Source organism: Lactuca sativa, chromosome 5 (genome assembly GCF_002870075.4).
Source record: "Lactuca sativa cultivar Salinas chromosome 5, Lsat_Salinas_v11, whole genome shotgun sequence".
Classification (NCBI taxonomy): Eukaryota; Viridiplantae; Streptophyta; class Magnoliopsida; order Asterales; family Asteraceae; genus Lactuca; species Lactuca sativa.
In genome coordinates this window covers 28,977,153-29,003,976 of record NC_056627.2, presented here as the reverse complement: position 1 = coordinate 29,003,976, position 26,824 = coordinate 28,977,153, and the positions used below count along the sequence as shown (strand labels likewise).

Genomic DNA, 26,824 nt, shown 5'->3' with positions numbered 1-26,824 from the left:
GACACTTTACCTGTACCCTTGGGTAAATGGGAAGACATCACCATGGATTTTGTGACTAAATTGCCCAGAACAAAGAACGTTCACGACATGATTTGGGTGGTCATTGATCGGTTTACGAAAAGTGCACACTTCATAGCAGCCAATGAGAAATGGTTTATGGATAAACTCGCTAATGCTTACGTGAAGGAGATAGTAAGACTTCACGGTGTGCCTTTAACTAATGTATCGGATCATGATAGTCATTTCACGTAGAGGTTTTGGAGAATTCTACAAGAGGAATTGGGTACAAAATTGTGTCTAAGTACAGCTTACCATCCGCAAACCGATGGTCAGAGCGAACGAACAATTCAAACGTTGGAGGATATGCTACGAGCATGTACCCTGGAATTCCAAGGTAATTGGGATGAACATTTACCTTTGGTAGAATTTTCCTATAATAATAGTTTCCACTCAAGCATCAAGATGGCACCTTACCAAGCTTTGTATGGAGAAAAATGTCGAACGCCGTCGTGTTGGCTTGAAGCTGGGGAGAAGCAGTTTATGGGACCTGAAATAGTCCATCAGACTGCTGAATAGTTGAAAGTGATTAGGGAAAGGATGTTAGCAGCTCAAGATCATCAAAAGAGCTATGCTGACAAGAAAAGACAACCGATATCATTCGAAGTTGGTGATTCAGTTTTACTTAAAGTCTCGTCGTGGAAGGGACTTATAAGATTTGGTAAAAGGGGAAAGTTGAGTCCAAGGTTTATTGGACCGTTTAAAGTTCTTTAGGGGATTGGGAATCAAGCTTACAAGCTAGAACTACCAGAAGAATTAAATGGTATTCATAACACTTTCCATGTGTGTTATTTGAGGAAGTTCACGGGAGATGTTCCCGACATAATTCCAATTTCTGAGTTAAGGCTGGATGAAAGCAAGAGGCTAATAGAAGAACCAGAGGCAATCGTTGACCATAAGACTAAAAAGTTGCGACGCAAGATGGTCGATATAGTGCTTGTGCAATGGAAACATACGAATGGGCCAAATCTCACCTGGGAAACGGAGAGTGACATGATGAGTCGTTACCCGCATTTGTTTGCTGATGTGTGATTCCGGGGACGGAATCATCCTAAGGGGGGGGAGGGGAATTGTAACTCCCGTGTTTCTGGGCTAAAGCATTAATAATGATGTAATAGTCTAGGTCAACCTTTGTAACTCATTTTGAAGTAATAAAGAGGAATTATGTGAATATTATTTGAATTATGTGCTTATTTGCTTAATTATTACGATTTAATTTATTAATAATAAGAATAAGCATTGAAAATAAATATTAGATAAAGCCAATATCTTTTAAGAAAGTTGTAGTAGCCAAAACAAGGATTCCGGAGATATAAAGAACGCCAAAATCCGAGTTATAACGAAAAAGTTATGGCATGTCGAAGTTTCGCGACGGAACCGGCACGGCACCGGGAAGCATAAAAAGTGAATTTAAGATAAAGTGATTTTTAGCCTTATCAATCTAAACGAAAGTCATAGTGTTCATTAAACCGATAGCGTACATAAAAAGAACGCCCAAATCTGACTTCATATGAGGAAGTTATGATTTTTCTAAGTTTTAGCTTAGCAGTAGACAACTAAAAACTCGAATTTAAGATCGAGCGATATTTAGCCGACACAACCTAAACGAGAATCGAAGGACTCGTCAATATTGGTACAGCGGTAAAAAGACAGACGAAAACGGATGTCAGATGAAGAAGTTATGAAATTTTAAACGGATTTTCTTGTCCCGGTCTGTTAAAAATTATAATATTAAAAATAAAGTCAAAATAAGCCGACGAAGTCTAAACGAAAGTTGTAGAATATATTCCCGCCTACGCGTTCATATATAGAACGTCAAAAACGGAGTCCGTATGTAAAAGTTATGGATTTTAGAAGTTCAGGACACATTTTCCGAGGAATTTCGCATGTGTGGCTCGGAAATGGCTACGTCACCCTCGTTCCTGGCGCGCCACATATCCGATCTCGGTGAGTCATCGCCTCATGTAAGCCATTGATTCGTCCGAAGCCGAGGTCCAATAGGAGACCGACGCACCTTGCCCCGTGTCACACTTCCGAGCCTCGCAGCCCCTCCCCCCCCCCCCCCCGCATGCGCGCCACCTGCCCTTCGCGTGTCCGAAGATCGCACGAGCCACGTCTCCCCTCCAATCTGAGCCTCATAGCTGATACGTGGATCCTTCTTAACCACTAATCCTCGGTCTCGCACCCAATATATAAGGGGGTTGCGAGATCTTCCGGCTAGAATTAGAAATTTGCCACTTTTCACCCCTAAACTTATATTTTGACTATTTTGACTTCCCCCGAAGCCCCGGAATCATTTCTAACACCCGAAACACATCCCAAAGTGCCCGAAGACCCGGAAAAATTTATCTTTTCGGTTTTGAAGCTCCAACCTCGCAGAGCCTGATTTTTCATTAAAGCCCCCTGTTTTATCATAAACGATCATTTTAGGAAACGAAGTGTTGCCCGATTATCATTAAATCAAGTGAGTGTATAGTCACTTTCATCTTACACATAGATATGAAGTATTTTATATAAATATGTGCTATGTGTGTGTGTGTGTATATATATAGATTGTTTATTTGAGATGGTTGTTGAATGAATGTTTATACAAGTTTTAAAATGATTTAAACTATATATATATATATATATATATATATATATATATATATATATATATATATATATATATATATATATATATATTATCTACAAATATGTTGGGTATAACATGGGTAGATGAAATAGTTGGTGTGTGATAAATTGATGAGAGGCATCGATGTTGTTGTTGTTCCAGTCATCTAGCGGAGTATGGATGACGATAACAGACTCTTCTAGACAGTCCATTGGAACGCTAGCAGACTCGCAACTTATAAGTGTTTGTGGGCTTGATGTTCACCGGTGTACTCCATCCTCCTCATGGCTGCCTTACGGACATATATGGTTGAGGAATCCCCTTAGCAGTAAAGTCCATCGCGATGATAAAATCCTTAGACTAGGTCCCTTGTATAGGTGTTTAGGGACGTAAAGTGAGGATAACGGAAATGGGTGATCAGGGTTATTGTTGGTTTGATAAAATTAATAAATTTATTGTTGATCAATGTAATTAATAAATTTATTATTATTTGTGGGTTGAAAATCATATATGCTCACCAGGCTCCCAAGTCTGGCCCACTCAGCTTTCTGTTTTACAGGTAGTGGACCCAGAGCATAATTTGAATGATGATGAGGGATTTTTGGATTATAGGTCAGTAGTTGTAAATAACTGTTGTAAGTCTTATAATGTACTGGTTATGCTTTTGATATGTATCGAACATGACATCCCGAGTCTTTTTAATGAAATACATTTCTACAGAAATGCGTTGATAAATCTTTATCATATTTTATTTTGGGAACAAATTTCGCAACACTTTTAATCAAAGGATTACTCTTATTTTATTATAAAAGCATAAACTAAATCGATTTTTTCTGGCCGTGAAATTAGGGATGTCACACATATCCAGCAAATACAGGTAGTCATACAAATTTACTAATCTATCATATAACTAGCATAACATCATCCTATATACCAGGATACAAAACCTAGTGGGACAACATTAGTGCCTTCGATCCACAAGTATAGTGATGAAAACTTAACTCTCAGTTTGAACAAACAGCTGAATAGGTCTATGCTCTGAATCTCAGCTCTACCCGTCACCTATTCATCAAATAGAGACTAATCTCAATTACAAGTCAAAATACCCAAAATACCCTTAGGTCAAATCTTGGTCAAAGTCAAAAAGTCAAACTTTATCAACAGAGCTGCATATGCCCAACATACTCAGCTGGTATGCATGGCGTACACGAGGCTTGACCAAGATATGATGAGTTGACTCAGTATGCCCAACGTACTTGGGTTACGCCCAGCGTATGCGGTTGAGTACTTCCTTCTTGTTAAGAGCTTAATCCTTAATCTCTTTTGCCCATAATCCAGATCTAGTCTTAAACTAACGTCCTTAATCATAAAGTTTCCAACTTTATGGTCTTTCATGACCAACAAGTGCCCAATAACAAAAACCCTAACTACTTAACCCATTAAGACCTTGTAACTCATGTATGGAAAGAAACTAACAATCAAGATTACATTTTTATGCTTCTAGATGCTCCAAAATGTCTAAAAGGACAGCTTATATGGACTAGAGCAATCCATACTCATAATACCAAGCTTATGGGACCGAAAGAACACAATTTCATGGATAAACAACATCTAATCAATGCATCATCAAGTTCAGGGCTTTTTACCTTCAAAGGATGTCAAATAATGTTGCTATTCTAGATCCAAAGAGTTCCACTTCTCTAAGATGACCTTCTCTTCTTTCTACTTCCTTTAAAATCACCAAAACATACTCAAAGGCTCACAAATGCTCTCAAATAGATTAGGTTTTATAAGAGGGGTCGAAATGGGACTGGAGGGTGATGAAAGAAAGAAGACTTAGGGGGTTAAGGATGTTTAAATAGGGTCTAAACCCTAAAATTTAGGGTTTGCACCCTGGCCACGTATACCCAGCGTACGCACCCCACTTCCAAAAATTATAAAAATGTCACTATGGGCCCAAAATGCAATTAATTCTCATACTTAGGGTTAAAAATGGAAATACCTCAATATCAAGATGTTACTTCGACGGTGGTAGGCGACACCACCAATAGTAGCAGAAAGATAAATAACGTCGTAATGAGGAAGGAAGAAAGAAAGAAGTACATTAGGTGGGAGAGGCGATGTGAGAAGCTTCAAGAAGAAAGAAATATAATCAACGGCCTGGTATAAAGAAACTTTGGTTGAGTTGAAATAATTTGATGAACAATACCCCGGGTTAGTTACTGTTCATAAGAATGTTATGATTTTATTAGTATACTAATGTGATATCATTTGAGCGTATCATTAAACACTAATTGTGTTAGTAAAAAATTGTTTTTTAAAGAATCAATTAGGAACTTAAGATTTGATAGATGTAGATGAAGTTTTATCGAGACCACAAAGTGTTTAGCGAGATGATGATAGTTGTTACTCAACAATTGCTAAAACTATTTTGGCGCGCCACAACTAGCTGATAAGCTAACTTATTTTTCAAGATTTTTTTTTAATTTTCGTGTTTGGCAAATCAAAAAGTATCTTAAAAGCTAGGTTTTTAAAAAACTATTTGGACTAGCTTTTCAATAACTTTTAAAAAAATCTAAACTTACCCTTAGTAAATTATAAACATCATATTTTTATAAATGACATTTTATGTCATTTTATATCTTTCACCTAGCTTATCAGCTAGTCTTTACTAAATGTCATTTTTTATCAGCTAGCAACTAACTTTTCAGCTATCGGCTAGCCTTTTAGTTAATACGTCAAACATAATCTAAGGCTCGTGATTCATTTGCAAACTTGCAATTCATAACAAGTGATTAATATCAAATAAAAATCAATAATTGTAAAACTTGTCATTATTTATAATTGCAAACTTGCGATTCACAATGGGTAATCAATGTGAGATATATGTTTGTAATATGATGAAAATCAATAATCACAAAAAACTATTTTGACTGAAAAAAGCAAGGGCCAAGGATGGGTAGGTTGGGTAATTTATTATTTATCCTCATATAGATGAAAGGAATGAGAAAAACAAGGGTGCCGCCAAGAATCCAAAACAAAAGTTTTTGAAGGAATCGTATTTCATACGTCTCTACTCGATTAGGACAGAAATAGATGATTGAAACCAAAAGATAATATAATTTTCCTGTTTAGTATTTTACCGATCTATGCCTCTTCTTGATTTATGATGAAGTTTGAAGCTATCAAGCTAGTGTTAAGTTGAGGAGACTGGTTCACCCTTTAACCCTACAATGGTCCTTGAACCTAAGAACATTCTTGTTACGAAGAATCCAACAGGCATGTTGACCAAGATGGTGACTTCAAATGAGTTAAAGTCGTGTATGGCTTCAACCGGTCTTCCACATACTTAAGAACAAGGCACACACTAGAGAGAGAGAGAGAATAATTAGGAGTGTTATTTATAAAAGTGTCGGTAGGATATTTCTATGTAAAGTGTCGGTAAGTGTCAATTATATTATTCGTGATGTAACATAAAGTGTGTAACCCTCGACTTCCAAATGAGAGATGGAGATTATAGAGTTTTAGCATGGACAACAACATATTTGCTCATCAACCTCCAAATGAGAAATTGTTAAAATTATGGACTAGTTCACAAGCCATTAGGCAAAGTTTATAGGTTTGGCCTTATTTATATATTTTTGATCAACTTATTAGTATTTATATGCCTTGAGTTCTTGTAACGTGTATCACTGAAACCATTTACCAGATATAATAAAACATCTTTCATATTCGTCCGTGGTATAGCCGCTTATTCTGATTATATAAAGTAAACCACACATTTCCCTTTCTCTGTTTCATTATTTTCTTCCCTATAATGTTAGTGTTCTTCCTCCCCTTTAGCTTCTTGCTATCTGGATGAGTTTTATAATATATAGCACTTTCCAAAAAGATATAAACCCCATAAATTGTGTGTGTTATAATTTTTATTTTACAATATTACTCCCTATATGAAATTGTTTTTATCGTTTGTTTGAAATGATTTGAGAACCTAAAAGCTATAAAATTGTACTTTTGAAAAAGAAGGGCAAACAAATACAAGAAAGCAGGAGATACGACATTACATTCATAAAGCATTATTAAACATCAAAACAACAATTCATTATTTAGCTAGAATAGTCTGTTGCCATGGCAACTAAAACCCACGATAATAACCAAAGGATTCCTGTTCCGGTTTAAAGCTTGGATGATCCTCCGGGATGATGAACGACTATATGATTATAGGCATTCAAGGTGAGAAAATCATCAAGTACAGGAGCAGTACATTGGCGTGTGAATAACTTGCAAGCCTCCTTATACATGCCCTTCTTAAACCTCTCCCTCCCTACTTCACGTTCAATCCTCGCCATTTCTTCTTCAACCACCTTCCCAAAAAGCTCATGGGTCACCTTAACACCAACCCCATCGCCATCCAATTCCACTCCATATTTCAACCACTGCCAATTCTGAACACGACTAATTTCAGCAGTTGCAGCATCTTCCATCAGATTATAAAGCGGGACAGACCCTGTCCCTGTGAGCCAGGCCGCTACATACTGGATCCCGACCCGTGTGTTGAGCCTAAGACCTTCAATGGTTCGAACCCCTCTTGGAATCTGCAACAGGTCTTCTTCCGTCAAACTTGCAGCATCTTCACGCTTCATGGTTTCGATTAGGTTTGGGGAGTTGTTCATGTTGTTGGTGAAGACCTCCATGATGGCTGGAATCAGGCCCGGATGAGCTGCCCATGTTCCATCGTGCCCTGCGCGTACCTCTCTTAGCTTATCTTTCTTCACCAGCTCAAGTGCTGCTGCATTCGCTTCTGGATCATCCCTAATCGGAATCTGTGCAGCCTGTTTACAAAGCATAAAGTCAAAATAAAATCAATTTGGGAATTTGATTGCAAAAACAACATACATACCATTCCTCCCATGGCGTGCACACCACGCCTGTGGCATGTACGGATGAGAAGATCTGAGTAGCTTCTCATGAAATGTTGGCCCATACCGACTAGGACCCGGTCGGGTAACAGGCGATCTGGGTGAGCCTGGAATGTTTTGACATAGCTGAATATGTAGTCCCATCTTCCACAGTTCAAACCAACCGAATGATCCCTTAATTCATATAAAATCTCATCCATTTGGAAAACCGCCGGCAGCGTCTCGATTAGGACGGTTGCTCGGATGCTACCTTTCTCAATTCCGGCCATTTTCTCAGCGCGCTCAAACACATTGTTCCATATCCTCGCTTCCCTGCCCACACAACTCCATTAGGAAACATCGCAAAAACAATGTTTCCGGTGACCAATCGGTGGTAAAGTTACCTGGAATTTTCCATTTTAGGGAGATAGAAGAAAGGCCCGTATCCTTCGCCTTGTGTTTTACGGAATGCTGCGTGGTTGTGGTGGAAATAGAGGCCGAAATCAACGAGGCAACCGATTGCGGGTTCGCCATCGATGAAGATGTGGGACTCAGGTAGGTGCCAGCCTCTGGGACGAACAAAGAGCTTGGCGATTTGATCATTGAGTTTGTATACCCTGTTTCTAGCTTTGTCCTGAAAGCTGATTGTGCCATTCACAGCATCCTTTAAGTTCACTTGTCCTTTCATTAGGTTCTCCCATGTTGGCGATAGTGCATCTTCAAAATCAGCCTGTTTTGTTTTCATTCATGATAAGGCTTGTTTAGTTTATTAATTTCAGGGTTTGTTATTCTTAAGAATCTGATAACATTTAAGAATTCAAACAAGCTAGACTATACGTCTCCTACAAAACCCAACTTACAAACCCTATGTATTGATTTATATGTTAAATTATCGAACGGATTATTTGAGAGTTAGTTTAGTTGGAAAATAAAATGTTATAATCTTTTGAGCCTCTTAAAAACCCACTGGTCCAATACTACTAACCCAATAGCACAATACTAGTATTTAACTATAAACTACTAGTTTAGACAAACTTTGTCATTTGTTTTTATTTAATCAAAGCAAAATTGCAAAATACTAGCAATAACAACTAATAACTATTTCGTTTATTCTTAGGTCCGTATTATTTTGGTCGCGCGTTATGATTACTGTTGGATGATCATGCAAAGTTGCAAACAAGTAAACTATTGAAAAAACAAAATGCATGAAACAAAAATCACTCACCATGAAAACCTTAGCTCCAGAATTAAGTGCATTAATGATCATCTTCCTCTCCACCGGACCCGTTATCTCTACTCTCCGATCAGCCACCGCCGGCGGCACCTCCGCGCACATCCAATCCCCATCTCTTACGTTCTTCGTTGCTGGATCAAAACCTGGCAACCCACCGGAATTATACCGCATCTTAGCCTCTTTCCTACACTCCATTGCATACTTAACATGGTTCCTGAACTCTCTCTGTAAAGCAGCCACAAATATCAAAGCATCTTTCGTAAGAATCTTGGCAAACTCTTCGTCATATCTGCCTCTGATGTCTACTCCCTCCGGAACATCGTATCTGCCACCTACGCCGCCACCGGGGATCTTTTTCATGGCGGTGTCACCGTAATACCCCACACTCATTGCCATGTTTGGTGATACACAAACTGAACTGTGTGTCGATAAAGTGTGTTTTTATATATAGTTGTTATGGGCTAGCGAAGTTTATAAAGAAAGTGTAGGGGTGTAGGGGATAACGATGGAAATGGGTTGGGGGTGGATTTACGTGCATAAGATAATAGAATGTGACGATAGTTTTTGTATTGTTGATAAGATTGGGGAATGGGAATGGGGATGATCGATCTTCTTGGGCTTTGGGATCGATAAATTATTGTTTTTAAGTTACAATTGCTAAAAAAAAAAAAAAAAAAAAAAAAAAAAAAAAAAAAAAAAAAAAAAAAAAACTAGAGATGTCAAAACGTATCCGGTAATTTGGATTGAATAATTGTTTAATATGTTTTCTTAGAATGATAGAGGTATTAATAACTGTTAATATATATTTTGGTCTAATATATAAGTTTTGATTTGAATTAGACTAGTGTCTTTGAATTAGACTGTAGACATCTTGTCCAATCTATATTAATTTTATAAATATTATAAAGATTATATGATTAGAACAATAATACTATTATCTTTTAATATGGTAATTTAAAAGTTGTATATATAAAAAACATGTTTTGGAATCATTTTGGATAGTTTAATTTAGTTTTAATAAATAGTTTTGTTTTATTAATTTGAATAGTTAGAAATGTAGCATAATTCAGTTTATTTCATACAAAAATAATATGAATATTAGACTCTGAGTAAAAGTCCAAAAAACGGATGACCACACTCGACTATTGTTTCCAATTTGCCTAGGGAAATGAACCTTGGATAAGTTAATAATTTACATTTGTCATTGGAACAAAGGGGAGCGGTGTCACGTCATCAATGTCGTCCCATGCCTCTATATTTTTATTTTTTAATTTTGAGTAAATTGCAAAAATGGTCCCTGTGGTATGCAAAATTTTGGGGTTTTAGTCCAAACAGTGATTTTTTTGGTTTCGTAGTCCTTTTGGAGTGGTTTGTATGCAAAAATGGTCCCTCCGAAACTGAAATGACTATAATACCCTTGAGGTATTTATTTTTCATTTTTCTTTCATTATTCTTAAAATTTAATATTTATTTATTTATTTTAACAATTAAAAAAATAAAAAAGGGCTCACCTCTCTCTCTCTCTCTCTCTCTCTCTCTCTCTCTCTCTCTCTCTCTCTCTCAGACAAGCCTTCATCTTCCCTCTTTCAAACCTTAATTCGCTGTCAAAATTGAGACCCAAAAAATCGCGATTTACTCATATACACAATCGAGAAATCGAGGTCATCAACTAGTGGTTGTTCATCATCTTCTCCGTCGCCTGCAACTTCGCGAGTAACAGCGGCAATACCTCGAGATCGGAATCCAGGAAGCGTGGTTTTGGGGAAGCAGAAGTTTAATCTGAGCGAAGTAGAAGAGGTAGAGGAGGAGCGCGTCTCTTGAAAGGGCGGAATGAAGACAGAGCTTGAAAGAGCTTCCATGGAGCAAGAACGAAAGATTATATAAAGAGGAAAGGGGTTATAGTTTAGTGAAGGTTGGAGTAGACATGATCAGGTGGTTCACTGAAAACTAATTAGGAAAGTAGTACCTTTGTTCTTCATTTTTCTACAGCCTTGGTGGGGTTGATTGGGGGTGGAACAAGACACATCAGGTGGTTCTTGTTCTTCAATTTCGTTTTATCCATCCCCTAGTAACAGAATGAGATGGTGGTGATTTGTTACTGCTGTGAATGACGGTACTAGGTTGACATAGGGATGGTGCTGGCGAGCCTCAATCAGAACAGTGGGTGAAAAAAAACGATCCCCTTTGGTCGGTGGGTGGATTTGTGTGTCACTGTCGATTTGAATTAGATTTTTTGTTTGGTATTCAAATGTATAATCAGAAACTTTCTTCTAGGTTTGGTCTGCAAAAAATCTAAGATTGTGAAGAGGCTGCAAGTGGTGGAGGAAAGAGCTCCGGCAGAAACAGTGGGGTGGGGATGGTGGTTTCCGATGGGGAAAGAGGTGGTGGCAGCGGTGATGCTATGGTGGAGTAATGGTGGTTAAAGGTGGAGAATTGAGAGGAGGGTAAGGGAGGTTTTACGGATTTTTGAAGGAGAGAGAGAGAGAGAGAGAGAGAGGTGGGCCCTTTTTTATTTTTTTAATTGTTAAAATAAATAAATAAATATTAAATTTTAAGAATAATGAAAGAAAAATGAAAAATAAATACCTCAAGGGTATTATAGTCATTTCAGTTTTCGGAGGGACCATTTTTGCATACAAACCACTCCAAAAGGACTACGAAACCAAAAAAGTCACTGTTTGGACTAAAACCCCAAAATTTTGCATACCACAGGGACCATTTTTGCAATTTACTCTTTAATTTTTTTTGTGGGTCGTTGCCATTCAATACTATCTTACATGGTCTTTTATGAATACCAAAATCTGATAATACTCGAAAGAATTTGGATAAGAAACATATCTATTCTGTCGTCTAGGAATTTCACCTTTTTTTTGTAAACATGATATAGATTATTTATTAATTCGACATAAACATTATTACTAAAAGACTCTTGCGTAAATTCTTATAAATTATTATCTGTCATGAAACGGATACTTGTAATAAATAACATCATTTAACAAAGTATATAATAAAAAATCATAAATATTGTAATTTTAAGATTGTCTCTTTCGATGCACTACTCGACTCATCTACTTTGATACATCTAAAGGACTCATATACTTTTTATAGATAAAAAAAGTTACTAATAAAATGTGAATCGGAAGGTCATAGACTTCAAGTCAAATGACCAACTATTGATAAATCGCCTACAATTCGCTAAAACAATTTTCATAACAATGTAATAGTGTACTTTACAAAAATTATCAATTATAGCAATGTTTTAGATTTTTAATCATAGTTACAATTTAATTTTAAAAAGAAGGCGTATTATAACAGTATACAATTATGCACTATGTTATGTTCATAATAGCAACCTATAGTACAATTACTATAGATAATAATAACCATTTTAGTGATTTTACCCAAGTATATCATTGGTTTTTATTATAATGCTTTATTATCTTTTTATCTTATCAAAAAAATATGTTTATTCGTTTTTTGTCATGTTTTTGTCATGGGTTACCTTATTAGACCTTCTAATTAATATCATGTTACTTGTCAACCTATTGATTTTCTATTTTAAATTTCAATTTTCAAATTTTAAGTTTTCACTCTAATTACATTAAATTAATAGTATTAGAATAAAATTTTGAAATAAAATTAATACAGATATAAGGTCATGTATTTATTTAAATTAAATATTATAATTTTATATAACTAAAAGATATCTCTTAATTAGTTATTTATTTAAAATAATTAATTAATAATTTTGAGTTTTTATAAAAAGCTAATTAATTTTATAATCATATTTACCACGTTTATAAACTAATAAACAAATATATGAGTGTTGATAATATATATTGAATAACCTTTCAAATTATGTAAGAATGTCCGTGGAGACTAAATGCATGAAAAGAAAAATGCAAGGCTTGTAGGTTGTAGCTGTACGTAGCTGCGTCGGCTTACAGTCCAACCCAAAATATCGAAGCCTATTTAGTTGCGTCGATTTGGCCCGACCGTCGTTCTAGGTTGTTGGAACTTCGTGATTTGATGCTTTGATTGATTTAGGAGGGGAACACCTATTGGGTGTTCCTTTTTGCCTCTTTCGTCATAAAATCCTATTACTGCATCATATATATATATATATATATATATATATATATATATATATATATATATATATATATATATATATATATATATATAATTACAATTGGACTTGGGTGTTGTTTTTAGTTGGGCCTAATTGACTGGGTCTGTTACATTGTTTGTGCTAAATGTACCATATAGCCCAAAGGGTTTTTTTCTCGTATTTCTTCTACTCAAGTAACGTGTAAAGCCTTACAAAAAAACGCAGTTAACGGAAAATAAACCTATTCCGCGGCTGCCGTCGTCAGCTCCGCTACCGCTACCACCCTCTCCCTTTGCAGTAACGTAAGTTCTCGTCTTCCCTTCACCTCTCTTTCCTTCTGTAAATACTCATCACCTAGTGAAGTATTCTTCTGTACATCATTAGCTAAGCTGTAATTCAGAGGTGGAAAAATGCCACGAACAACCACAGTAGAATCTGCTGGCTGTCCTCCACTTCGCACCCTAACTTTCGATGTTCTCGGTCTCATCAAAGGTTTACTTCAATGATATTATCTTATTTACGTTTGAATTTGATCTTCTGTATTGCTAAGCATTTGTCAAATCAAATTGTTCACATAGTTTTTGGTGTATTTTATGATTGCAGTCACTGAAGCTCGAAGTAAGCTAGGAGGAGCTCCTAAGGTGGTCGAGAGATGGGGGGAACCGGAATCCTCTCGATGCGTGCTTGCTGCTTCTACTAATGACCGTAAAATCGACCCTGTATGTTCTAGATTCCACCATATGATACTTCATTTCAAAATTTTAGACACTTGTGTATATTAGACATCGAATGTAATGATTTTTCATTTGAAAACTGCTATTTAGAGCTTTTAATCCTATATTTTTTTGCAACATTTTGCAGTTGTTAGCTGTTGCAAGGAAAAGTGGTGTGGTAAGGTTTATCCATCAGTTCATCCATGCTTGTTTAGGCACTTCCATTGTTTGTTGCCTCTCTATATTTACTTTTCCCTGCCAAACAGATCGAGTTGATTAGCTCCATCAATGGTGATCTTCGAGTTTCACTTCCTAGTGGCAACCAAGCTGAAGTCCAGTCTCAAGAAGATAATATTGTTGGGTTGCATTTGTTCAAAAAACAAACATCTGAATCATCATCCAGGTATCTGTCAAAATCATTACTTCTTTTCCCATTTAATTATGATATCAAATTCGTATGCAAGTAACAATTTGATCATTTACTCTTGTGTTTTAAATTAGGTCATGCACCTTGCTTACATGCACAACAAAAGGGCTTTCAACCCTGAGATCTTTTACAATACCAAAATCACCAGGGGACTCCATTAGTGACGATGCTCAAGTCACATGGAATGTGTGTGCAGCTGGTAATGTCTTATGTTGTAAAGTGGATGAAAATGAAAACTACGCCTTATTTGGAGGGTTAGTTTTTCTTTTTCTTTTAATATATTTTATTCTTCATATATTAGCTTTCAAATACTGATATAAAACAATTGACAAATTTCCTGTATATCAGGAAAGGAGTAGAGGTTAATATATGGGATCTTGCAACTCATACGAAAATCTGGACAGCAAAATCAGTAAGCCAATCTGTTCTTCTTTTTGGCATGTTTAAGTTGTATAGGCAAAGGCCTTCTCTATCAATTTCTCCACCATGTAATTTTCCTTATTTACCCCTGCAGCCTCCTAAAAACAGTCTTGGGATATTTACACCAACCTGGTTTACTTCAGCCACGTTTTTATGCAAAGATGATCACCGGAAGTTTGTGGGAGGCACCAACAGCCATCAGGTCCCTTCCTTTGAAGAAAGCATATAATATTCATTTCTTCATTATTATTTATATGTTGAAAATTGAAATAACATGAATATGTTAAATAGAGGTCTAAATAAAAGTAGTATTTGTAGGTACGTTTGTATGATATGGCTGCTCAAAGAAGACCTGTGATGTCATTTGATTTTCGTGAGACACCAATTAAGGCAATCACTGAAGATCAAGATGGCAATACAATTTACATTGGGAATGGATCTGGTGATCTTGCATCTGTTGACATACGCACAGGTACACAATTCTAAAATATGCCTCTTAGACAAGGGTAATTTCGTCATGTTCAAAAAAATGTACTTTTTTTCTTGACATGACCAAGAAACGAATGTTGACATTTGTTTAATGCAATTTAATTTCAAGTTAGTAATTTTTTACTGAAGGGAAACTATTGGGATGCTTTTTGGGGAAATGTTCTGGAAGCATCAGATCAATAGCCAGGCATCCTGATCTCCCAATGATAGCTTCTTGTGGTGAGTTTTTTTTTTTTTTTTTTTTTTTCAAGCCCTTCATATTTCTTTTTAAATTACTAATACAGAAAACACCTAATAGAAAAAAATCACTGAAAAGAGGTTTTCTCCATTTAGACATTTAGTCCTAACCTTTTTACAAATTTTGATGATATTGTAGGACTTGACAGCTATTTGCGCATATGGGATATAAAATCAAGGCAGCTACTCTCTGCGGTATGTAAAGATTTTCATATTAAACATTTTGAGTTTTGGATTTAATTATAGTTTGAAGATGGATGGATTTGTAAAAGATTTTCTTTGGAAAAAAGGAAATTGTATTTGTAGCTACTATTTTTTATTGTGTTCTAAGTTGTTGGAGAATGAATGCAGGTTTTCTTAAAGCAGCATCTCACAAATGTCATCTTTGATTCTCATTTTAACGATGAAGGTCTGTAATTGATTCTCCTCTTTCCCTTTAAACCACGTTTTGTTACTTAGACTGTGATTGTGATTTGATGTGAATGTGACAAAATTTGCACCCAAAAAGGACAAAACATAACATAACAGGGAAAATAGCTCACACATTTTTGATTCTCAATCTGCATGAACAGAAGTTGCAGCTTCTGTGGCTCCAAGTGAACAAAAAGAAGAGGATGAGCTAATAGAAAGAGATGAGGAGTTGCCACCAATTGTTAAGCGGAAAAAAAAGAAAACTAAATCACGTGATGTTGACAGAGATGATGATGATGATGATGATGTTAAACGAAAAAAGTCCAAAAAATCACAGAATGATGATGATGATGAAGGGCCACATTTAAAAGAAAAGAAGAAGTCCAAAAAAGCAAAGAATGTAGACAAATACGAGGAAGGATTGCTTTCTGTTGAACATGAAAAGTTGAAAAAAGTAAAGGATCGAAAATCAAAGAAATCAAAAGGCGAGAGGGTTGATTTGGAATGATGTATGATTTAAGAAGAGAATGATGATGGTTTAAGACAACAGTTTTGAAGTTTCTGAATGAACATGGTTGTTGGGGGATTATTGTTTTTGTGATATTGACTTGACTAGAAGGCATTGTTTGTGAGAATTAGTAGATTTTAACAAATTATAAGGGGTTGATTGCAAAAGAATGCAAAGTACTTTTATCATTAATACATAATTTAATTTTTTCAACCATTTAATGCGACAAGCTATATTTTTTATGGAGTTAAATAATTTCAGTGGTTAAAAATAGAAAGTTAATATCATACAATGACCATGTTTAGTACTTCTTTTACGATATGTTCATAAAATATGAAAACGAAATAGTTTTTTTTAAGGCAAAACTTCAGAAAAATTGTAACTTTCTATAAGTACCCCTTATCAATATTTACCCCTTAAAATCAATCAAATCAATTTTTTTTCATTTGACTGGCTAAATAATCTATTTTATTTAAATACAAGAGGAAAAGGAAATAATTGATTGGCTAAATAATCTATTTTATTTAAATACTAAAAATAACTCTTTTGATTTATTTATTTTGTTTTATTTAGTAAAACCAGTTATTTATTTATTAGTTTTTTTGGTAAATAATAAATATATCACTTGTAAGTATCCCATTATTTATTTTCATATATTTTAAGATTCTTTGTACGTGACCTCATAGATCCATGAATAATTAGTAGTATAGTAAATTCATTGTTTATTGCATAATAGATCTTACTAACCGGCCTCAAATATGAGTTGTCTATAGACATTAAACAAGGGAACATTCAAAGTGTAACATATCATATATTCTACAAGTTTGGCTTATACTGCCACAAAAAGCAATGGAAACATGAACCTAGAAGGTGTTTGAATTGAGTTTTAAAATCAATTATTAACTTATTAGTCTTTTGCCACGGTTATAATCCAAAATGTGTGTTTGGTATTTAAAATAGTTTTTGCCACTACTACTAAGGAGTTGTTAAGATGTCATTTTCAAATAAATTCTTAACATTTTTCTATAGGGCTAATTACTAATCTAGCGAAATTAAAAAAAGTAATTAACCATTTTTAGCCAAAAATTAGGAATTGTCCTAAAATAGCCCACAAAACCGTAGATTTTTAGAATTGTCTATTGTTTCGCTAATTCGTCTATTGTTTCGTGTTTAATATAAAAAAATCATTTTAAGGATATAAAACCGTAGGGTTTTTTAAAACCTACGGTTTTCTTTCTATAAAATATGGTTTCTTAAACCGTAGCTTACGATTTTTGGTTAAATCTAAAGCTTTGGGTTGAAGTCTACGGTTTTGGGTTAAAAAGCTACGGTTTTGTGCATTGTGGACTTGTACACCGTAGGTTTCTTGGTTTCGTAAGAAACCTACGGTTTTATTTTTATTTTTTTGGTTTTTCTTCAAAGAAAAGGTTATCCCCATATACAAAAACTACTCCTAATCAACAATACGGTAAAATTTTGATTAAAAATGGACGTATCTCTTTGTTCTTCAGGTGCTTTATTGAGGAAATGAGGAAAAAGTAACCTAAACTGAAAAATAAGACATTGTATAATATAAGTCAATGGACCACAAATCAGTAGACAAGCCACGAAGAGTAGTCCATTGCGACGAAAGAATAGTTTTCGAAGGTTGACCGTAGTCAACCCTAACCTATCTATTATTTTGTGGGCTAGTTTTGGCTAATGTATTTATTTGGCTAATTTTAGATAAATAATTAGTATATTTTGTTAGATTAGTATTTTATCCTTGTCTATAACTCCTTGATATAAAACAACAATAATGTTCTTATTTTTTAATCTAATAAATACATGACTCCTAATTTTTAGATAAAACGGAAGTTTTTTCTTTTTTTTTGCATATATGATGGGCTCTCTCTCTCTCTCTCTCTCTATATATATATATATATATATATATATATATATATATATATATATATATATATATATATACTAGGTTATAACCTGTGTACTACACGGGTGAATATCTAAAACAATTTTAATAAGGTAATAGATGTTACAATTTATTATACATTTGCAAAATAGTAATATGTTTTCATTAACTTGCTAATTTTAATACCCTACTTTTATGTTTTGTTATTTAATCATTCTAATAAAGTTCCATAACCCATGAAAAATATTTTAAAGTAGAATCCTTACGATGAACCCTTACCCAAGCGAGGGAAGAAAGTGATGTATGAGACCAATATACCAACCAACGTTGCAAAACATTGAAAATGAATACAATCGTAAGAAAATAGAAAATGTCATTGTCATCACTACTTAATACAACTTCGTATGGACATCAAATTTACTTTTTAAGGCATTATACCTTCAACATCAAGTACAAACCTCTAATACACCGGTTGATCTGATTTATTTGTTGTAGTGACAAAAGTACGTAAGTCTAAAGAAAATTTGTTTTCCTCTCCAATTGTAAAATCTACAAAATAGGTTCTGAGCAAAACATGTGTTATTTGAGGTATAAATCAAAATAAATCTGATCAGGTGGGTCCATAAAATATATATTTCAATTATTTTCAAAGTTTACACAAGTGATTTGATAAGTTTAGATACAAATGATTTATTATAATTTAGTAAATACTATTAAAAAAACATTAATAATCCTATATTTAATATAAATATATCTAAACGAATTAAAAGTATTAAAATATAATTAGAAGAAGTTCCCTAGTTTATTTGAAAGTTTATTTGAAGACATGTATCTGTTTTATATTAATATGATACCACAAGGGCAAGTTTTAAAAGTTAGAAACACTTAAGAAGACTTGCAATTGCAATTAAACTTAAAATAACTTTTTAGTTTTCCAACATTAAAAGGGATCGAAGGAACTTGTAGGAAAGCTTTAATGTAATTTGTAGGAAAATGATTGATTTTTGGATGTAAGGTTGCATAAATGGTAGGGATATGTTTGCATCATTTAGAACAGTACGGAAAATCAACGAACTTTGTCTTCCATAAAGGATCTTTCTAATACATACTACTTTATTATGTGCATTTTTCTGTTGAAATGTGTTGATGTAAATTATTTAACTAAAATAAACAAAGAATGACAACATACTGGTCCCTTAAGCTTCATTATCTTTTGTAACTGGTACTCTGGTGTTGATTAGTTTTCAATGTTGATCAACTGACCTGCAATTGCAAAACAACCTCAAAAGTTAACACTTATTTTAATCATAACAGCTACATATTTATATTTCTTTACCGCTAATATCAATGTATAGCTTGAAATTTGTAAAATGGCATACAAGTATCATTTTACATATATTGCTATAATATATTGCTATAATAGGGGGAAAATGCAAGTATGCTTTACTATGTGCAAGTGATTAGAAGTAGGTTGCTATTAGGTGTAAAGAGATTTAAGTAGGTTGTTAATATAAGTTTGTTTATACATTGTTATTATTATTATTAAACAATACAAGTATGTTGCGATTATAGAACTCATACCCGAAGTGCACTTCACCTGGATAGAAATTATATGAAATGATTTCTTAATTAAGTATAAAAAACCAATGACTAACCTCTAGTTCTTCACGATTCAAGATTCATATATGATAATACCAAAACCCATAGGTACTTATATAATTTCATGGTAATCAGGGAGCTATATATAAAATTTCCCATATCAGTGGGTAATTCTAAACAAGAATCTTATATTTTTTAAACAAAGTATCGTAGCAAGATCAAGTGGCTCATGGAATAATGTGAGAGTGTCTTTCATGTAGATGAATAAGACATACATAAAGAGATATATTAATCGATAAATTGTATGATAATAAGAAGAAATAAGATATCGTTTCTTCAAAGTGAAATAAAAAGGCGTACTTTTAAAACTAAAAGTCAGGTAGTATTAGCAACCAATATAAGAGCCAGATGCCAAGTACATATGAAATGAAATAATTACAGAGAACGTTAACCATTAAATTTGAACATGGGTTTTACAAAGAGGTAGGATTTAGGAATAAAAAAGATGCCGGCAGTAAGTCCACATTCCAACACTAATGATTGAAGTTGCTCGAATTTGAATCCCTTGTCAAATGTCAATACCTTATACCAAATTCATATCAGAAATGCCGGAATTTATATAACTTGCTCAAAATTAAAATCTGGAAGATCTTGAATAGAGTTGCAGATTCATAAAAACTTATATATATATATATATATATATATATATATATATATATATATATATATATATATATATATATATATATATATATATATATATAGGGTTAGGTTATTTTGTTTTCACTATCTATTGTGTGCATGTATGATTGATTCTGGACCAATCATTTTAGTTATTTTAAGAAAGTAATTAATGCATATTACATGTTGAAGATATAATGAATATTAATTACATCTTGAGCATTTAATATACATTAATTACTTTCTTAAAATAACTAAAATGATTGGTCCAGAATTAATCATACATGCACACAATAGATAGTGAAAACATTTGAACCTAAATCTCTCTCTCTCTCTCTCTCTCTATATATATATATATATATATATATATATATATATATATATATATATATATATATATATTCCAGATAACATGTTTATTCTCCATGGTGATTATTAGGGTTTGAGAGGCACAAAGATAGAGAGGAATCGAATGTGGACTGACCTCGATTAGAACTAAATCTGAAATTAAATTTCTTTAAGGATCTTAGGACCATTACACCAAGTGAATTGGCCCTTTCTACGAACCTTAACACATCTTTGATCTGCAAACTGATGGATAAGAAGCAAAATATCTAAGTATACGATCATGGAAGGGAGATGTAAAAAAGACGATTAAAACTGCAGGCGTCACATAATCTAAACAAATAAAAACCCTATGTTATGAGAGATGTATGGAAGGGATTTGATTCCTGATTTTTTTGCTGATTGAGCGGTGATTTGAGGAAAATCAGGAGACAGATGAAGACCACAATTTTTATTTTGAGCGGGAAATGAAAGGAGCTTGTTAACAAAAAAAGGACACGTGGATAAAAGATGGTTTAGAAAAGAGACAAGTGGCATGTTTAAGAGGCTTTTATTAGATAGGGGTATATATATATATATATATATATATATATATATATATATATATATATATATATATATATATATATATACTAGTTTATAACCCGTGGGCACCACGGATTAGAAAGGTAAAAATAATTTTAATTAAATTATAAGGTAATTATTGAGCAATGATCAAAAAAAAGTTTAATAAATTAGGCAATAGATATTACAAATAAATTTTTTTGTTCAAGTGTTTGATATGTGTAAAATAGAGGAGTGAATTAGTGGAAATTTAATTAATGAGGAAAAACCTTAGAATGACAAGTGGCAACTAATTAATGTGAATCTCTAATTGATTGACATGTGACAAATGTGCTACTCTTTTATTAGGTATGAAGATATATATATATATATATATATATATATATATATATATATATATATATATATATATATATATATACCATTTTCTATACCATATGTTCTGTTTTCTATGATCTTTTTCACTACCACTGTCACCCTAAAAACAACTTTCATAAAAATTCACATAAACCAATTGGGCATGTGTTATTCTATAATGGTTAAAGGAAGAAAGCAACTCACGCTGTCATGAAGTTGCTCTTTTTTCGTCCTTGTTTTGACAACACCATTGATTTAGGTGTTGTTTGTTTTTTTGTAAAAAAACATCTTCAGACCTCTTATTGTTGCACGGCGCAACACACGCGCAACACTTTTAATCTCGCAGTTGTTTGTTTTTTAGAAGTCTTATGAGTAAAAAAACATTTATGCGTGTTTTGTTTAACGCAACACTTGTATTGCCTCTTCCAGCCTCTTTTTCTTCTTTTTTCTTGCTGAATTCTTGATTATATGTTGTTGAAATCTTATTTTACCTTTTTTTCGGGTTTTTTTTATTGTTGTTTTTTTTCCGAATTTTTATATTGAATAATAATAATTTTTTAAGGAAATATCATTATTTTTTGCTAAAATATTTTTATTTTTTGTTGAAGTATCATTGTTTTTTGTTCAACTGTCATAAATCATTGCTAAAATGTCATACATTATTAATTTTCCAGTATTAATAAACTATTTCGGTTTATAAAATCAGTTTATTTTAACTTTTTAATATCTGCAGCAGCATGCAGATGTTAAAAAAACAAACACGCTTTTTATTACAGTCTGCAGCCGTTTGGTCCACCTCTTCTACTGTAGAGGGTTGCAGAGGTGGTCCGCAGACTTCATAAATTTTTGCTTCAAAAAACAAACAGCACCTTAGTTTTTGGCATATAACTTTCTATAAATTATAGTAACCTTCCCATATTTGTTGTCCTTATCCAATCCGAATAAGGTTCGATTTATTCAATTTTGGTTTACATTGGTTCGGTTTTATATTTTAAACTTTGATATTCGGTTTAACCAATTAAACAGAATAAGAATATACATGTATAGTAATTTTTTATTTTTAATATTTATTTTATAATAATCTTATAATCTGTTTTTATTATACAATACCTACTTTATCTTTTATTCCATAATTTAAAATTAAATGGTTCATCTAACATAAACATTTTTTATTTTTCCTATTATAAATCATGTTCTACTTAAATAGACTATTGTTATTTTGGGTTTTTTCATTATGATTAGTGCTTATTTTGTACATTCCAAAAATTTCAACAAATTTAAAACTTTCAAAACAACCCCTTTACTAATAAAAGTGTTTACAAAATCATTGTTTCAAAACATTATTTAAAATCAAAGGCTCCTAAAATCCAATTCGTACTAAAACCAAGGATGTGTACGGTCACACCTTCGCCTTGTCACGTCCTCTGAAGAACCTGAAACCATAAACTAAAATTGTAAGCACGAAGCTTAGTGAGTTCTCCCAAAGTACCAACACACAAATAGATAACATATACAAATAACAGCATGCCGGGTCCAATCAACCATCGTGTTGGAATACCCCAAGCCCAATCAACAATTGGGTTGGAATGCCAATATACAACGGTTCTAGTCAACTATCATATTGGAATACCAATACACTATGGGTCCAATCAACCATCGGGTTGGAATACAACGGGTACAGTCAACCATCAGGTTGGAATGCCAATATACAACGGGTACAGTCAACCATCAGGTTGGAATACCAATATACTATGGGTCCAGTTAACCATCGGGGTAGAATACCAATATACTATGGGTCCAGTCAACCATCGGGTTGGAATATCCCAGGCCCAATCAACCATCGAGTTGGAATGTCAATATACAGTGGGTCTTGTCATCCTCAGGATGGAATACCCTCGGGCCCAATCAGCCATCGGGTCGGAATGCCCTCGACTTGTCACTTAACAGGATGTCAAATTCAAATGGCCGACCTTGGTGCCTTTGACCCGCAAGTACAGTGAGGAAAACTCACCCGAATCGGCTGAATATCTTAGACAAGTGTGCGGACCGCTAATCCAGAAATCCACGCACGCTAGTACCGTCAAATATTATCCAATTAATGACTGAATCTCAATCCATAGTCAAGAATCTGAATTACTTGCCTAATGAACATGGTAAAGGACCATTTTATCCCTTTTTCTTACTTGGCCCAAAACCAAGGCCTGATATGGCCCAACTTCCAAATTAGGCCCAAAAACCATCATGAATCAAATTCCAAGAAAACCCATAATCAATCCATGGCCCAAGGTGTGACAACCGCCACTTTCTGGTCAGGTCAAAGTCAAAGAAAGTCAACAAGTCAAACTGGTCAACTCAACAAGTACTAATATGATTAGGGATTGTCTTATGGTTACTAATGTATGACTCTAAATCTTAAATGCAAAGTAACACTTGAAAGTTTCAAATGCTCAAATTTCTAAACCCTAATCAGAAAGAGTGAAGTAACAAATCTATAAAACACTATCACGTGCCCTTCGGGGGTGTATAACACTCAAAGTGGGATGTAACTAAGCCTACGGTCTTTGAAATACGAAGAAAAACATTAATAAAGGCTCCCGACAAAGTCTCTCTCAATCTCTCCCGCTGTATCTATCTCTCTCCCAAATCTCTTCAAGTATGAGAAATCTCTCCTAAATCTCTCCAAGTATGTGAAATCTCTCCCAAATCTCTCAAAGTATGTGAAATCTTTCACAAATCTCTCAAAGTATGTGAAATCTCTCCTAAATCTCTCCAAGTATGTGAAATCTCTCCAAGTGTGTGAGATCTCTCCCAAATCTCTCGAAGTATGTAAAATCTCTCCAAAATCTCTCCAAGTATGTGAAATCTTTCCCAAATCTCTCCAAGTATGGGAAATCTCTCTATGTACCTTCCTCAGTCGAAAACAATCCAAAACCGAAAGAGAAAACCCAAAAGGAACCCTCTTAGTATCTCCCGGTTTTCGACCACTTTTGCGTTTTAAGCTCGTTTTTCATGATTTTCGCGTGGGATTTTCACCCATACTTATATTTTGACATATAAGACCATATATATTCATATTTTAATCACATTTTAGGGGAAATCTCAACTTAAGAATAATATATAGTGTGTGAGATATTAAGATAGAGTGTTGTCCTTTCCATGAAGTATGACTCAAGTTAACCCACATAGGACAACCCTCATTCACTATTCATCCATACCTAGTCATCTATTTATCCACTCACACCTCTCCTCCCGCTGGTATCTTGATCAAAAGTTGGAAACCCCCGTCCCCCCTTCCAATTTACTCACTCTCTCACCAAGAAACAAACACTTCTCTCTTATTTCCATCTCAAAGAAACTCGAGACTCCAAGGCTGCCTTTGAGCTTCTCACCCTCATTCAGTAAGTATTCTCATCCTACACTGAACATTCTTCGCTCCTTCACTCATATTATGAATCTCTCATAACAAAGGTCACCATAATTGTTCTTAGATCGTTAACTCTCCAAGCTTCTACCAAGTGATCTTGACTTAGGAACCCTTTCTCTTCAGCATTCATCTAAGAAAATCACTCAAGGTGGGTTCATACCCTTATATTTTTATGTTTTTTTCAAGTTTTTGGGGGGATACAAGTTAATACACCAAAAACTTAACTAAATTCAAAACAAAAACTTAACTAAATTCAAACAACAGTTTCATCAAAAAAGTTGAGTCCTATTCACGGACTGTTTTGACTATCTTAGACTTAATATCTTTCAAAATTGTTTAATATGCAAGTAGTTCAGGTTTATACCTTTCTAATGTATGCTTTCACATCTTCATATGATTTTTCTACAATTTATGATGATTTTCACAAAACTACCGATCATTTCATAAACGAATTTGGACCAGTCTGTGAATATGAACAATTTCACATAAGTTAGACACTTCTAAAAATCATAATAAAAATTATGGATAAACTAGACATATTTTATAAACTCTCAAAGTTTACGGATTCAGTTTTTGACTTCGTATGATTTTTCTGTGATTTTTCTAAAATAGTGTATATAAGTTAAAAACTACTTACATAGCTTACAATATTAATAACACTTTGTAGCATGTTGAGTAAAGTATATAGCAATAAGTTCCTAATTATTGAATGTATTTTTTGTTAGTCGAACATCATAAACAGAAATTAGTCATTCATGATATGGATTTTCATACACTTCTAATAAGTAAAGTAAACTACAATCAGTATAGTTTATGGATTTTACAATACAAGCACACTTCATGGAAAAGGTTTTACTCTCAATACAAACGGGTTTTTTCATATACTACATGATAAACTATAATAGTAATAATTTATGGATTTCACATCACGAATTTATTACACAAAGGGTATTTCACTTCCACCACGGAAAAGGCTTTATATTCAAACTATACGTAAACTAGTTAACGTAAGTTGTGAGACAATTCTTCAATAGTACTCTTAAAGTACAGGTTAAAAAAATTCCTGCAAGTTATAACCAGAGTCTCTTGTAGGGAGAGCGTGATAATTGTGTATATATCTATATTGGGATTGACACCCCACACCTCGCTGTTAGCTACAGCAGGACCTGCAGGTCTACGGGTGACAAAAGTCATAGGATCTTGACGTCTGAAAAACATTGTAGCAGGTTCATTCTAGTGATAGTATGGTTATAACGACTCACATAGGGAGTTAATGTGACATCCCAAAAATCACGGCCAGAAAAGACCGGTTTAATTTATGTTTTTAAAATAATTTCAGAGTAATCCTTTGATTAAAACAGTTGCGGAATTTGTTCCCAAAACGAAATATGATAACAATAAGATTTACCAAAGCATTTCATAAAGAAATGTATTTTCATTATATAACAAAACCCGGGATGTCATGTTCCGATAAACAGACCAAAAGCATAAACATTTCAATACAGACCTTACAACAGTTATTTACAACAACGGGTCTATAATCCAAAATATCCTGACAAATCATCCAACTTATGCTCTGGCGCCACTACCTGTAATACAAAGAAACTGAGTGGGTCAGGCTTGGGAGCCTGGTGAGCATATAGGGTTTTCAACCCACAATAAATAATTTTATTTAATTCCACCAACCAACAATAACCCAATTACCCATTCCCGTTATTCTCACTTTATGTCCCTAAGACAACTAACATAAGGGACCTAGTCTAAGAATATTTCATCGGGGCGACAACACATGCTTCGGGGGTTTCCCAGCAATATATGTCAAATAG

At 33.9% G+C, this 26,824-nt stretch overlaps 2 protein-coding genes across 3 annotated transcripts; one reads left to right on the top strand and one right to left on the bottom strand.

Annotated features, from left to right (window-relative positions):
• Positions 1-6,707: 6,707 nt before the first annotated feature.
• LOC111880531 (malate synthase, glyoxysomal) lies at positions 6,708-9,327 on the bottom strand. The gene is made up of 4 exons (XM_023876963.2): positions 8,795-9,327; positions 7,974-8,299; positions 7,572-7,902; positions 6,708-7,503 (listed from the first exon to the last, which is right to left on the bottom strand). The coding sequence occupies exons 1-4, from the start codon at positions 9,197-9,199 to the stop codon at positions 6,847-6,849; spliced, it is 1,719 nt and encodes a 572-aa protein (XP_023732731.1). The 5' UTR covers positions 9,200-9,327; the 3' UTR covers positions 6,708-6,846.
• Positions 9,328-13,079: 3,752 nt separating this feature from the next.
• LOC111880520 (uncharacterized) lies at positions 13,080-16,335 on the top strand. Of its 2 annotated transcripts, none has more exons than XM_023876950.3 (13): positions 13,080-13,216; positions 13,299-13,406; positions 13,518-13,633; positions 13,776-13,805; positions 13,894-14,030; positions 14,129-14,308; positions 14,403-14,466; positions 14,569-14,676; positions 14,793-14,946; positions 15,093-15,182; positions 15,340-15,395; positions 15,552-15,609; positions 15,773-16,335. In XM_023876950.3, the coding sequence occupies exons 2-13, from the start codon at positions 13,325-13,327 to the stop codon at positions 16,117-16,119; spliced, it is 1,422 nt and encodes a 473-aa protein (XP_023732718.1). In that variant the 5' UTR covers positions 13,080-13,216; positions 13,299-13,324; the 3' UTR covers positions 16,120-16,335. The 2 variants fall into 2 exon arrangements, with proteins under 2 accessions (XP_023732718.1, XP_023732719.1); XM_023876951.3 differs by having other exon boundaries at positions 13,081-13,216; positions 13,315-13,406.
• The last annotated feature ends 10,489 nt before the right edge of the window (positions 16,336-26,824 follow it).

Bases quoted from the DNA above. Each gene is read 5' to 3' on its own strand.
- LOC111880531 (XM_023876963.2), bottom strand. From the start codon at position 9,199: ATGGCAATGAGTGTGGGGTATTACGGTGACACCGCCATGAAAAAGATC. The intron at 8,300-8,794 runs GTGAGTGATTTT...AAAACAAAACAG, and splicing joins CTGGAGCTAAGGTTTTCATG to GCTGATTTTGAAGATGCACT. The intron at 7,504-7,571 runs GTATGTATGTTG...CTTTGTAAACAG, and splicing joins TGCACGCCATGGGAGGAATG to GCTGCACAGATTCCGATTAG.
- LOC111880520 (XM_023876950.3), top strand. From the start codon at position 13,325: ATGCCACGAACAACCACAGTAGAATCTGCTGGCTGTCCTCCACTTCGC. The intron at 13,407-13,517 runs GTTTACTTCAAT...TTATGATTGCAG, and splicing joins TGTTCTCGGTCTCATCAAAG to TCACTGAAGCTCGAAGTAAG. The intron at 14,947-15,092 runs GTACACAATTCT...TTTTTACTGAAG, and splicing joins ATCTGTTGACATACGCACAG to GGAAACTATTGGGATGCTTT.